The 15,572-nt window shown below is 41.8% G+C and overlaps 1 protein-coding gene across 1 annotated transcript in view; it reads right to left on the bottom strand.

Moving 5' to 3' along the window:
- LOC108671384 overlaps positions 1-12,790 on the bottom strand; it is a 27,022-nt gene extending 14,232 nt beyond the window's left edge. The window contains exons 1-9 of the mRNA XM_018158925.2: positions 11,949-12,790; positions 10,851-10,930; positions 10,006-10,154; positions 9,147-9,286; positions 8,690-8,822; positions 3,325-3,510; positions 2,121-2,351; positions 1,759-1,830; positions 330-485 (exon numbers count right to left, since the gene is read on the bottom strand). Of these exons, the coding sequence (XP_018014414.1) occupies positions 330-485; positions 1,759-1,830; positions 2,121-2,351; positions 3,325-3,510; positions 8,690-8,822; positions 9,147-9,286; positions 10,006-10,154; positions 10,851-10,930; positions 11,949-12,025 (1,224 nt within the window). The 5' untranslated portion in view covers positions 12,026-12,790. The remainder of the gene's footprint in view (positions 1-329; positions 486-1,758; positions 1,831-2,120; positions 2,352-3,324; positions 3,511-8,689; positions 8,823-9,146; positions 9,287-10,005; positions 10,155-10,850; positions 10,931-11,948) is intronic.
- Positions 12,791-15,572: the final 2,782 nt, after the last annotated feature.

A 15,572-nucleotide genomic window follows, 5' to 3' on the forward strand; every position in this document is an offset into this window, starting at 1 on the left:
GTCTAGAAGAAAGTACGAATATTTGACTATGAAATAAATACAAATAAAGACGAAAAATGCACGACTGTAGAGTAAATTGAGTATAGAATGAATGGAAACGAAAGTGCCTTTGTGAATATAACAAAAAGAATTATCAAAGAAAACCAACTTTCGGTCCATTTTTAAGTAATTCTAAACACATATGTATTTTTATTGTGCGAAAAGATTCCCAGTATAAAGTTAATTCACAATCACTACCAGTGACGAGTATTTAGTGCCTAGGAAATTAATATTTAAACGATGAAGCTTACTAGTAATCGTTATGATATTCACTAATTATAATAGTCTACCCGTTGGACGTGATGCTGGCGCGAGAGATGTTGTCGTACGGCCTCACTGCCGGCGACGACAGTGAGGAAATACTGCCACAGGAGGATGTTCTCAGCGCACAGCGTCGCGATGTCGCTGTTAGCTGCTACTAGGAAGTCGTCCTCGCACTCTACTGTCTGCAGTGAAGGATATGACATATTCATCGCAGGGCCTTGTATGGCTTATAAAGAGTGGAACTTTGACATTATTGTTGGAACCTTGCTTCTTGCGATGATATATTCATCGCAAGGCCTTGTATGGCTTATAAAGAGTGGAACTTTGACAATATTGTTGGAAGCTCGCTTCTTGCGATGATATATACATTGCAAGGCCTTGTATGGTTCACAAAAAGAGTGGAACTTTGACAATATTGTTGGAACCTCGCTTCTTGCGATGATATATTCATCTCAAGGCTCTGTATGGTTCATAAAAAGTGAGGGACTTTGACAATATTGTTGGAACCTTGCTTCTTGCGATGATATATTCATCGCAAGGCTCTGTATGGTTCATAAAAAGAGTGGAACTTTGACAATATTGTTGGAACCTTGCTTCTTGCGATGATATATACATTGCAAGGCCTTGTATGGTTCACAAAAAGAGTGGAACCTTGACAATATTGTTGGAAACTCGCTTCTTGCGATGATATATACATCGCAAGGCCTTGTATGGTTTAGAAAAAGAGTGAAACATTGACAATATTGTGTGTGCTTCGTCGTCCTCCGGAGACGGAGGACGACGATGGCGGCGCATCAGCGTAACCGGGGACTATGAATTCCCAAACTCCTCATAAGGTCAAAGTGATCATCATTTGAACAATAGGCTAGTATCTCGTGATCCGTTAGTAGTAGCGGTAATGTTTAGTATCATCACTTCGTTTATGAGAGATAATCAAGCACGCAACCCGGCGAGTGGCAGGGCAGAGAATGGGGCGAGTGGTGGGGCAAAGAGTGGGGCGAGTGGCCGGGAAGAGAACAGGTGAGTGGTGAGGCAGAGAAGGCAGTAAGTGATGAGTGGCACCTATGAGTGATCGAGTATCACTCTTAAGTATAGGACGAGTGAATGAGCTGAATGTCCGACCCGAGCTGAAATGAATCCTCGTATTAAATGAATGGATCCTTGAAAATTAATTAATCCTCAGTAATCGCAAGTTTAGCTCTGGTGATATTTAAGAACCGTCGTGATTGCATAGTTTATAGAAATGTGATGATCGTGTCATCGTATGCATACTTCGTCGAAAAAAAAGTGCAAAATCAAATAACTAATTCAAATAATATCTTAACAAACTAAGAATAACCATTAAAGATTTGTTACAATTTAGATAAATTCTGTAGAAGTGATGAGTTGTACATGGGTGTGAGCTAAATTACACGTTCTATAGGAGGCCAGGAAAGCTCTACACTCAAAACTGACCCTGGTCCTCTGCGAGCCTCGCTTCTCCATGCGCGGCGCCTGGCTGCTGCCCATCAGCGCGAAGTAGCATTCCTGGAGCAGGAGTGTCGTCATATCGTTAGCATTTTATTCTCAAATCATTCCTGCATTTAGTAGAAATATAAAAACTTTTTCATCCAAGAATTGGTAAAATTCTCGTTACAAAAACGTTGGAAAATAACTTTGTTCACCCCTTAGCAAAATTTAGAATCGCCCCAGCCTCTGGTAATCCAAATCAGAAGTTGAATTTAGAGTTGCCCCAGCTTCTGGTAATCCAAATCAGAAGCTGACGTGTCTGTAAATGTTCACTGGGTCATTAGCAAGGTTCACCATAATTAACACACCTTAGCAACATCGGAGAGGTTGTCGACGCGGAGTCTCGTGGGCTGGGGAGTGGACGGGGCGGAGGGCGTCGACGAGGGGACTTCGGACGACGTTGGGACTGTAGACGTAACTCCTTCACCACCTCCACCACCACCACCACCACTACCATTAACACCAGCTGCACCACCTACACCACTAGCAGCAGCAGGAGTGTCTCTCAGCGGCCAGGTGCTCGTACTGGTCGATGAGCTCTAACATGGACACAATATTAATATATTAATAACCAGCAGCCTCGTGATGATCCTTAATATATGAAGAATTACGGAGTGCATTGGCAGCGACTGCTTCAAGAATTATGGAGTGTGCAAAGCTTGCCGCTGAGGGTTTCGTAATCCATCTCTTGCCAAATTTCGCGGGATTGCAAAGGCAATTCGATTAAAGAAGTTCGCATGGACACATATGTCAACTCAAACAATTACAATAATTTCAATTTCAGTGGATGGACGATAATCAAGTTAAATTTACAAGTTAAATAATCAAACCTTAATTGCTTTCATTCGAAGATCTGCTGGAATGAAATAGTTTTATATAACAGTTATATCCAGGGCAACCTAGGGGAACCTACTTTATTGCACGTATTTCTACTGGGAACCTTTTTTTTCTAGCAACCAATGCAACCAACTCTCAATAAAGTAGGTTCCCCTAGCTTGCCCTGGATATAACTGTTATAAATAAGTTTCCCAGTATTTATACAATAGTTTTATACCACCACGCACGCCACTACAATGAACCTCTCAACCGTTTCTCTACTAACAGTAACTTTCGTTACCAGGCCCTCAGATACCAACAGCATTGGGAAGGCCTAATCTTGATTATATCTGTAAAATATATTATTACTTCTAATTATAATCAAACAAGAGATGCCCTGGTAAAGACTTGGTACGGCCTACAGACATGTGCTGTTCACACGTAACAATTCGCCGAGACTACTCGTCTAAATGACGGATGCTGGGTGATGTAAAACCAACATCATACGAAGATTGATGTTCAAATAACGCGCTCAATTGTGAGAGACACTTAGGCATGAAAGCAAAGAGCCTCAAATGAAGTGTTATGAGCTATTTATTACATAGTAAGTATTACATTCATTGTACACATATTACATCGTTGTATTACATTCATTGGAGTCATGATTCAGACTTGAGATGCATATACAAGACGTACCTGGTGAGCAGCGGAGTCCCTTGATGCCCAGGGCGGCAGTATAGCGATGAGGGTCTCGAGGTGGGCAGTGAGGGCGGTGTTAGCCGCCATCAGAAGCGTGCAGATGGTGCGGTGCATCGAGCGAGCCTGCGACATGCGCCATGAGCTGCTGCCGCTGCCGCCCCCGCCACACCGCACCGTGTTGTTCTGACGTACGATAGCAGGTCATGGAGTTGTTATAACGTACGATAGCAGGTCATGGAAATGTTCTGACGTACGATAGCATGTCAGGGAATTGTTCTGACTTACGATAGCAGGTCATGGAGTTGTTCTGACGTACGATAGCAGGTCATGGAAATGTTCTGACGTACGATAGCATGCCAGGGAATTGTTCTGACGTACGATAGCAGGTCATAGAGTTGTTCTGACGTACGATAGCAGGTCATGCAAATGTTCTGACGTACGATAGCATGTCAGGGAAATGTTCTGACGTACGATAGCAGGTCATGGAGTTGTTCTGACGTACGATAACATGTCATGGGATTGTTCTGACGTACGATAGCAGGTCATGGAGTTGTTCTGACGTACAAAAACATGTCATGGGATTGTTCTGACGTACGATAACATGTCATGGAATTGTTAAGACTTACAATAACATGTCATCGGATTGTTCTGACGTACGATAAGACGTAATCGGATCGTTCTGATGTACGATAACAGGTCATGGAACTGTTCTGACGTACGATAACATGTCAGGGAATTGTTCTGGCGTACGATAGCATGTCATGGAGTTGTTCTGACGTACGATAACATGTCATGGAATTGTTCTGACGTACAATAAAATCTCAAACATTTGTTCTGACGTACGATAACATGTCATGGAGTTGTTCTGACGTACGATAAAATCTCTTACATTTGTTCTGACGTACGATAACATGTCATGGAATTGTTCTGACGTACAATAAAATCTCGTACATTTGTTCTGACGTACGGTGACATGTCATGGAATTGTTCTGACGTACCTTAACATGCCATGTTATTGCTCTGACGTATGAGTACAGCTTATGGTATTGTTTTAAAGTACGACAACAGCTTGTGGAATTGTTGTTCATTGTGTACGACAACAATTTGTGGAATTGTTGTTTTGACGTACAACAACAGCTTGTGGAATTATAATTGTGCTTCTGACGCACGACAACAGCTGGTGGAATTGTTGTTCATTGTGTACGACAACAGTTTGTGGAATTTTGTTCTTGTGCCCCCTGTTGCAACAGCTTGTGGAATTGTTCTGACGTACGACAACAGCTTGTGGAATTGTAATTGAGCTTCTGACATACGACAACAGCTTGTGGAATTGTTGTTCATTGTGTGCGACAACAGTTTAGTGGAATTGTTATTGGGCCCCCTGTTGCAACAGCTTCTGGAATTGTTCTGACGTACGACAAGTTGACAACAGCTTGTAGAATTGTAATTGTGTTTCTGACGTACGACAACAACTTGTGGAATTGTTCGTACGTACGATAACATCTTTGGGAATTTACGAGCAGGCCACTCTCCCCTGAAGGAACGCAACTCACCACTGAGGGCGCGCCACTCACCACTGAGGGCACGCCACTCACCACTGAGGGTGCGCCACTCACCACTGAGGGTGCGCCACTCACCACTGAGGGCACACCACTCACCACTGGAGGCACGCCACTCACCACTGAGGGCACACCACTCACCACTGAAGGCACGCCACTCACCACTGAAGGCACGCCATTCACCACTTAACGCACGCCACTCACCACATAAGGCACGCCACTCACCACATAAGGCACGCCACTCACCACATAACGCCACTCACCACAAAACGCCACTCACCACATAACGCCACTCACCACATAACCACTCACCACATAACGCCACTCACCACATAACCACTCACCACATAACCACTCACCACCTAACCACTCACCACATAACCACTCACCACATAACCACTCACCACATAACCACTCACCACATAACCACTCACCACCTAACCNACACATTTGTGTGAGCGTGACACAGCTGCAACACAGCACATTTGTGTGAGCGTGACACAGCTGCAACACAGCACATTGTGTGAGCGTGACACAGCTGCAACACAGCACATTGTGTGAGCGTGACACAGCTGCAACACAGCACATTTGTGTGAGCGTAACACAGCTGCAACATAACACATTTGTGTGAGCGTGACACAGCTGCAACACAGCACATTTGTGTGAGCGTAACACAGCTGCAACATAACACATTTGTGTGAGCGTGACACAGCTGCAACACAGCACATTTGTGTGAGCGTAACACAGCTGCAACATAACACATTTGTGTGAGCGTGACACAGCTGCAACACAGCACATTTGTGTGAGCGTAACACAGCTGCAACATAACACATTTGTGTGAGCGTGACACAGCTGCAACATAACACATTTGTGTGAGCGTGACACAGCTGCAACACAGCACATTGTGTGAGCGTGACACAGCTGCAACACAGCACATTGTGTGAGCGTGACACAGCTGCAACACAGCACATTTGTGTGAGCGTAACACAGCTGCAACATAACACATTTGTGTGAGCGTGACACAGCTGCAACACAGCACATTTGTAAGGGAACAAGACACAGCAAATTTGTGTGGGCTTGCAACAAAACACACAGATTGCAACACAAAGCTCTTCTTCATTTTCACCAACAACGTACAGTAAGTTAGCCACAATTATGCAAAAATACAATGAAAACAAGATTAAAATATATTAACTCACTACGGTTAAAGAAACCATCGAAAGGCAACTATCAGGGATCGATGTGTCTAAATTCAAAGGTAATGTCAAAAGGTTTGTGAAGTCTAAGACTATAATTGTTGAAAGCTATTTACTAATAACCAAGCGAAAAGGTAGGATGAGACAAGCAGTCATGTTAAGCTAATTCTAATGTTGTTAAACAGGAAGGGAAAGCAACTGAAATATCAAACTAGACTTGAATGAAACTTTGTGATCAAAAAGACGGCATGATTATGAAGATAAGGCAATAAAAAAAGTTCTGTGGTCCATCCGCTACATTACTTCCCATGATTCATACACAGATATGGAGTTAAAACAGCAAATGTAAACAAATTAGTACGATACAAGCGAACAATCGCGCGAGATGCCAGGACAGCAAGCAAAATGCCATGCAAAGTAAGAGTTCAAGAAAGGCGAGATAAAGCTTGTACCTTTAGGGCGTGCGTTCATAACACTCATAGAACGAATACAAAAATAAAAAATCTAATTTATTAAGCTCACTAATTTGAGAAAAAAACATGCTGAATTTAAATACATAGAACCGTTAAGAAAAGAGTTTCGGTTTTTAAAATATGCATATATTTTTAGCTCTGTTGTGTTATGAGCTGCGGAACACCTGGAAATATCCTGCTTTTGCTATAGAACGGTAAATTTGGCAGCAGAAATGTTGAGATCTTTAAATATGCATCTAAAAATGACAAAAATGACAAAGCTACATGCATGCATTCTGTAACATAAATCGACGATGATCTGAAAAAAGTCATAACGTATTTCGCTAAGAATAAAAAGGGTTTCAAGATCCATTAAACACCGAGAGAAGAAACACAGCTTATGAAGAATGTAATGCGAATGTCGGGATTCCAGCGCGCAGTTTTTGATCCCGAAACTCGGGTTCACGAGAACATTAATTTGATATCACCAAGACTTTGATGATAATAACTGATAAAGTCTTCTGAAAATGCAGCCAATAATGATGATCCATGAGGTTGTCAGCGATGAACGCAGTTCACTAATGAGTCACGAGTATACATAGAAACTTGAAAGATACGCACACTGACCAGGGAAAAGAAGCACTCACCAGTCATTGACTAGGTTCAGGATACTCTTCCTATGAGAGCAAGCGGGCGTTAGGGAGAGCTTGTGTTACACGTGGGTTATGTTTTACAAGTGAGTCATGTTATACGTGGGTTATGTTATACAAGTGAGTCATGTTATACAGGTGGGTTATGTTATACAAGTGAGTCATGTTATACAGGTGGGTTATGTTATACAAGTGAGTCATGTTATACAGGTGGGTTATGTTATACAAGTGAGTCATGTTATACAGGTGGGTTATGTTATCCAAGTGAGTTATGTTATACAGGTGAGTTATGTTATACAGGTGAGTTATGTTATACAGGTGAGTCATGTTATACAGGTGAGTTATGTTATACAGGTGAGTCATGTTATACAGGTGAGTTATGTTATACAGGTGAGTTATGTTATACAAGTGTGACCACTGCTATACAGCTGGAGTCCACTGCTAACTATAACGTTATAGAGTTACGTTATATAGAGTTACGCCATATAGAGTTACGTTATAGAGTTACGTTAAACAGTGCGAGAGATGTGCATGAGGTTGCATGGCATGTAACCTATGAAGAACCTAACTCTCAATTGAACCCCTAGCAGAACTTCAACATTACTACAGCTCTTTGGGCGATATCAACCCTCGATGAACCCTAATACTTTCTGGCCAAATTCAGCCCGAATTGAACCTTTTGGGTAAATTCAACCCAAATTGATACTTACGGGCAATTCAACCCTAAACCCCATGAGTTACAGGTCGTTTTATGAGGGATTTGGTGTGTTGCAGGCATGTAAACTAAAATAACAAAAACACAAAATTATAACAATATCAAATCCTTTATTTCCCTAAAAGTGTGGCTGGTAGATATGAGAAGTGGTGCGACGGGTGCAGCTTATAATGCAGTGGATAAAATTATGGTCAAGTATAGGGACAAAATTCAGCCAAGCTGGAGATGATGCATTTAATTCTGTCCAGGACTGGCAGAGGGATGGAAAGAAGTTCAATGCGTTCCTCCAACATTTGGGTTTTATATTGGGGTTTAAGTTTTGCGTGAAGTAAATATTAATTAATAAATTATAACAGCGATCGAGGAGAATACGTGCTTGAACTTTACAGGCGCGCGAAGACAGGTATATGTTATATGCTTATATCGCATATCGAAGACAGGTATGTGTTATATCGTATATCTATGAATCCATGATGTATTAGGCACGAGATACGTGAGCTTACGAACAACGTATCAGTTGTACGTATAATCACGTGCAACCTTAGCGATGAGGGAAGGAGCAACGACGGAGATTCACATGATAATGGTGAGTTGTATGATGATGTGATGATATCAAGTTCTTCTGAGAAGACAAGTTACGACGAAGGTGCGCTCGTAATGTCTCCAATATCGCAAACGTCATCACCTTGATAACGTAAGCGACATCAACATATTTCCGCTTATCATTTCTAAACGTAGTTTAAGTAGCTTAATAAACGAGTTAAAATGAGGTACTTAACAAGTTGTTTACGATGTGTAAATTAGCGTACGACACTAACTTGATATATGGCTGGTGCAGTGAGACGAGCGCGCAGTGCACAGTCAGGGTGACAGCCGACAGGTGGAAGTAGTCGAACAGCACCGGCAGGTGGTGGTGTAGCCCCCTGCAACACCACACATCAGGGTTACATCACTAACAGCACCGGCAGGTGGTGGTGTAGCCCCCTGCAACACCACACATCAGGGTTACATCACTAACAGCACCGGCAGGTGGTGGTGTAGCCCCCTGCAACACCACACATCAGGGTTACATCACTAACAGCACCGGCAGGTGGTGGTGTAGCCCCCTGCAACACCACACATCAGGGTTACATCACTAACAGCACCGGCAGGTGGTGGTGTAGCCCCCTGCAACACCACACATCAGGGTTACATCACTAACAGCACCGGCAGGTGGTGGTGTAGCCCCCTGCAACACCACNACACACCTGCTGGGGGAGAACTGCAGGTTCAGGGTGCGGGAAGACACGCACTGGACGCCGCTCAGAGGGTCGGCACCAAACGAGCTCTCCGTGAACCAGAGCTCGACGAGCAGCTGCAGCTCTGCGCGCTCCAGACTCTCCGTCACCTGAGGTGTAACATGGCGATGTTATTTCACTGGTATAATCGTATATATGTGTTATAATCATTGTTATAGTCAATCACTATAATAATCATACGTATATATATATGTTCTTCGTCACCTGGGGTGACAAATGGCGATGTTATCTTTACTGTTATAATCGTATTTATGTGTTATAATCTTTGTTATAATCATCACTGTTATAGTCAATCACTGTTATAATCATATTCATATGTTCTCCGTCACCTGAGGTGTCACATGGCGATATTATCCTCACTGTTATAATCGTAATTAATCAATGATGAAAATACATACTTTTATTTCATACCCAAATAATGGAGATGGAAAAAGCCTATTCCATTTTATACCAAATGATAGACTGGTAGGAATGGTGAGTTCGAACATTTAACATAGAAGTGAAACACCAAGATAGGTTGAAGCATTATAAAGATAGGTACTGAGGCGGGATATAATTATAGGATTTCGTTATTATATAGAATATTCCCCCTTCACATATAATTAGCATCGACTTTGCTTTCAGAAGACACTCGTCAATTGAGTTTCGAATGAATTCTAGAAAGTTTGCGTGGAATGGAAGTTGTAGTTGTATTCCAAACGCACGCATGGAAAGTTGCGTGCGTTTGGAATACAACATAAATTAATATAGTTGGAAAGTGGGTAACAAATAATTTTATTTTTCAGTAAAATTGTTTGAGAGCCGAGACCTTTAGGGAGTCGACGATGAGGTGGAGCTTGAAGTGGATGTGGTCGTCGAGATGGACTTCTTCGTTGCGGTAGAGGATCTGGAACGTCTTGCTCACGGCCGCGCCGCTTAGCGCGTACGCCGGCGCTATCAGACTTGTGTTGCTGGGGGCTGCACATATCATTTGTGTATTAATATTGATACATATTATTATTACTCTTACTGATGGTCACGCATCACTTCAACCGCGAGTGAAATCACAAACTATATTAGGAGCTAGGTCAGCCTTAGAAAGGAAGAATAGCAATTGAAGATACTAAACAATTCTGAAAATGTCCTTTTGGCTATATACTTTTTACGTCAAAAGAGAAGTGCTACTAACTAAATATAAAGTAACCGATATGTTGCAAATCAACAAGACACGACATGCTCGACTCCAAATTTTCAGTACCAACAGAGAGTATTGAGGCCATGCATTGTTTTAAGGTCATATAGGCAGCGCGTAGATTGTACAGTAAGCTAAAAGTTCGTCTAGTGGGCACCACCAAAAAGACCATGCTGAAGCACCGCCCTCGACGGCTACCCACAAGTGACACCAGAAATGAACCGAGCTTCCAGAGGCTCAAACCCGCGACTACCTCTCATAATCTCGGTGCCGCTACCACTGAGCTACAGTCACCGAAGGTATAGTCTTGGTTGTAAAGTTTTATGCTAAGTGAATTTTTCTGCTTGGAAAAGGTTTCGACCAACTACAGTTACTCGCGGTAGGAGGTTACAGTTATAGCGGGCTAGGGGTTACAGTTGTGCTACGGGTTATAGGTAATGCAGGTTATAGATTACTAAAGTTACTGTGGTACCACTAGTTACCGTTACTACGTGGTAGGATGGTCTCCGTCTTGGATGGTAACTTGCTTGTTGACTTGAGATGCACTCGAATCTGGTAGTACCTGCATGAGGAATGGGTGGTTTTACTTATGTATACATACCATCCAACTATTATTCAGCTAATCAATACCTAATCATATTTCCGATGTTATTTAAGAGTCGTTTAAATTACATTTAACTATCGTTTCGATAGCATATTATTCATAATAAAATAACAAAATAACTATTGCCTCACAATAAAGTTCTCACGAAATAGTAATTTTAAAATCGTTTAATTAACATACAACATTAATTAATCACCATATTAATTCGACACCTAATCACCATGCAATTATCTTGTGCCGATAGATTCGACCACTATATGACTATCCCCACTCTCCATGTTAACCATGAAGTTAAAAGTAAAGGTGACGAGAAAATAACCGTTCTGAAGACGTACTCTATCATCGAAAGTCTAGCAAGCATTAATAATCAATCCGTGCCACTAAATATACTGGGTAGATATTATAAAAGAATTTACGGTTAAGAAGCTTAGGTGAAACAGGAACAACCAGTTAACCATTTCAAGATAATACGAGAAAAATTAGGCGCTGTTCAGACACACTAGGCAGTTAATAACTGTACGGAGATTCCAACCGTATTGTCGAAAACTTGGTGAATTTTTCGTCATTATCTTCGCTCATTTAATTCTCGGGTGAATGATATAATTTACTGTTTAATCAAACGATATCGATGCCTTTAATCGTCATCTAATTACCGTCCAGTAATAGGTGAAGTTATGAAAAACTTCATTAGATAGGAAGGTGCGTGAATATAATTTTCAATGTAATGAAAGAAAGTCTATACAATGTATTTACAGTATAAAGACCAGTCGAGGATCGACTCGTTACTCGAGAGGACAAGCTGTATAAAAGCGTAATGAGCGCAGCTTTTTCCGGAGGAATTAAAGTCTATATACTTAACAATTGACGGACAGTTTCTTGACACAGAAATTAGCTGATCATAAGATTTGACAATGATTCCAATTCAAGATAGCAAACCACAAAAACTTTGTGAAACAGCATTTGATAAAACACTCACCCTCTCTGAAATAGGTCGACGTTGTAGAACTTATGAAGGTGCAGGTAGAGTTCGATAGTGGCCTGCAGCTCTCCCATGTTGCAAACAAAGCTAGTGCGGCAACTGATTTACTTTTACTCAAGTCTACGTAAATGGTCAAGTGAGTTGATGAAGCGTTCACTGATATTCATAAGATTCCATGTGCTTGCTAACTGTCAGTTGCCGCGATCTCTCATGCGTGGTGAAGGATGCCTGTCACGTCAATCCTACACAAGTGCGTCCTGTTCCCACTCCGATGCGTCTTAGTCCTACTCATGTGTGTCTCAATCCTACTCTTGTGTGTGTTAATCCTTTTCATTTGTTTATTAATCCTACTTAGGCAAGTATGTATTCCTCTCAAAAGCGTCCTTGTCATCAAGAGTTGCGCTTGTGCGGCGGTGATGCGTGACTGTGCCTCTTGTAACAGCGTTACCATGCAGTTTGAGTGCGTCACATTCCGGTCATACTGCCTTACCCGTCCGTCCAGAGGCAATCGTGACACACTATGGTGCGTCTTTGTCCAGTTATGACACGTGTTTGAGCTGCTATGGCACATCTGTTTCCTGTAAAGCACCGTCTCTATCCTGTGCGTCTTAGTCCAAGTGCTGCACGTGTCAATGCCGCGTATGTTAGGCCGGCACGGTGGCATGACACAGACGAACAACACTATCACGCCCCCTGTACGGGCAGGATGGTTGACCCAGGCGGGGCACTGAGGGGCATTTCGTGTCACATGCCCCAGGGTGAGTCATGTCTCAGGCACGACGAGCTCATGTGGCGGGGGCCCTTACATTCAACGGGAAATAAAGCACGTGTATCTCACATGACTCCTCTGAAACGTGAGGCAGGACATTTGAAACGAAAGCAATTTTTAATTCATCATGTATGGTTAATAGTAAATAAGGGCATAAAGAAAGTTTGCAATGATTAACCCGACTAAAAGACCAGTTGATGAAATTAAATTTACGAAGACGAAAATTTAGAGAAATAAGCTAAATCCTTGTATGCCTGGCAAACAGAAAATGGGACAGGTATTTGAATTGCTGCTTTATTTGGGAAGAATCCTTCAAAAATTATCGATTTTAGGGTATTCGAATTAATGCTTTATTTGGGATAAGTCCTAAACAAGTCATCGAATAATTTTAGTGACTGGCAACAAGGATAGGATATCTAGCTACTGCAGCACAGGCATTGGCTGTGCTGGAACTTGAAGCCAAGTTAGACGGATTACGACATCCACACCTCTACTGTCTCATCGTTATTATTTTTATTATTGGTGAACTGAGTGATATAGCGTGCTGTATATGACGCTAATGCTGCGGCGTGCAGCAGACGGTGCTAGTTGGCTAGTGCTGCGGTGTGGCATTGCTAGTGCTGCAAGTGTGGCAGTGCTAGTGCTGCAAGTGTGGCAGTGCTAGTGCTGCAAGTGTGGCAGTGCTAGTGCTGCAAGTTTGGCAGTGCTAGTGCTGCAAGTGTGGCAGTGCTAGTGCTGCAAGTGTGGCAGTGCTAGTGCTAAGTAACGCATGTGCTGTTGCGCACCTGAAGGGCTGCCGCTGCAGCTGCTACTTTCAGGGCAGTGAACAAGCGATCGTTAATTGGAGTCGCTCTCAATGGACATTCGGAAAGCTTAATTTAGAACAATTTTTTCGGAAAAAGTTCAATGCAAATTGGTTAGTAAACGCTGGCTAAAATATTACCAGCAAGTAATCATGTATACACAGAGGATGATTTACCTTGATTAAGTACAAAACGCTTACGATTGTATTGAATTCCACGTAAAATTAGGAATAAGCTTGTAAAGGAAAGGAAACTTCACTGTTGACGGAACTGTTGGGCACGCAAGTTTTTTTGCTTCTGCTAGTTTAGCACATGAATCTGGATATGTCACATAATAACGCACAAAAACTTTTCGGCACGTAATTTCACAACGTTAATCCAACTTTAAGTACAAGAAAATAGCTTTAGCACTTTAAATCACACACTGGATTCTTAAAACTTTGCATAAAAATATAATTCATTAGCAAATGGGGAAAAAGTCTTTGATAGCTAAAGTTTCCGTGAGGTTTTCCTCGAATATGCGGAGAGGGCAAGAGAGGGAAATGCCAACCATCAGCTGGCAGCAGACGACGAGGGTAGGAGGTATCAATTGATTTAAAGCGAATTAAAAAGACATATAATGGAGAATATTTTTAGAATAGATAAGATGTAAGCCCTCACATAACTCAAGCCTGTTCTAACGGCCGAAACCTATATTACACAGCTTAAAAACACGGAGGAAATGCCTACTACACCACAACGATGACGACATGACACGAACTGTCTGAGGCTCGACGCTGGCGCCATCTCTTGAGCGCGGCGGTAGCGCGGCAGAGTGACGCGTGCGCATTGTTTACCTAAAGACTACTTACTACATCTTCATGCTGTCCCAGAACACTGCCCAAGTCGCTAATTTGTCAAATGAGTGGAGAATTTTGGGCAAGTTGGTAATCATTACCCTTAAAATAGTTATATCCGAACAATGATAAACTTGAGAAGACTTTCATCGCATGTTATGTCCAATAATAATTATAATGTGTGAACCGCTCGTAACTTGTTGCTTTGGTGATCGGTTGATAACATTTCATACTTTACAGTTAAAACGGTTTATCTTATGAGTTAATGTGATAGTTGAAATAAAAAAAGATAAATCGACCAGAAATTTATAATTTATTAAATGATTACGATTAAAAATCGATTAAATTGATTCCATTGCGACAAAAATACCTTATTCATATATTTAACTCAGTTAAACATGCATAATTTTCGTCGCGATAATATTTTGCATATGCGGATTAATTAAATCAATTAAAATAATTCTAGCTGAGCGGCATAGACACACTATGAGTTGAAAAAAATCTCACGTCATTTTTCTTTTGCCATTACGTCTGTGAATAACAATTTATTTCAGAGAAAATGTTTCCCGTTGCGCCGCAGCCGGCTCTGTATAGACTATAGTCGAATCCATGCTCTCATTGTCATCGATGTTTAGTGATGTTGTCATATGTTGAGAGTGTGTGATGTTGCGTGAAGTTTAGTGTGTTTCAGCCCACATAAAAATAAAACGAAATAAGTGTCAAGTCGTGACATTTATTTCAATAAAAAAAAAGTTAAATAAGCTCACAGGAATCGCCAGAAATGCTTCGATACGAAGGTTAGTTGATAAATATTTTTGTATAAGTTACTTATTTGCTGCAAAGTTACGATGATGTACGGTGTGTTCTCAACTTTGCTCTAATCAAATTAATACTTCTTCATAATATATACTGTATACCATTTCAAATTGATGACTAGGAAACGTATGCCGAAGAAGTAAATGATTTTAATGGGGGTGATCGTGGGTGTTGTGGTGATCGTGGGTGTTGTGGTGATCGTGGGTGTTGTGGTGATGGTGGGTGTTTTGGTGATGGTGGGTGTTGTGGTGATCGTGGGTGTTGTGGTGATCGTGGGTGTTATGATGATCGTGGGTGTTGTGGTGATCGTGGGTGTTGTGATGATCGTGGGTGTTGTGGTGATCGTGGGTGTTGTGGTGATCGTGGGTGTTGTGGTGATCGTGGGTGTTGTGGTGAT

The sequence above is a fragment of the Hyalella azteca genome, unplaced genomic scaffold, assembly GCF_000764305.2.
Source record: "Hyalella azteca isolate HAZT.00-mixed unplaced genomic scaffold, Hazt_2.0.2 contig4153, whole genome shotgun sequence".
Taxonomy (NCBI): domain Eukaryota; kingdom Metazoa; phylum Arthropoda; class Malacostraca; order Amphipoda; family Hyalellidae; genus Hyalella; species Hyalella azteca.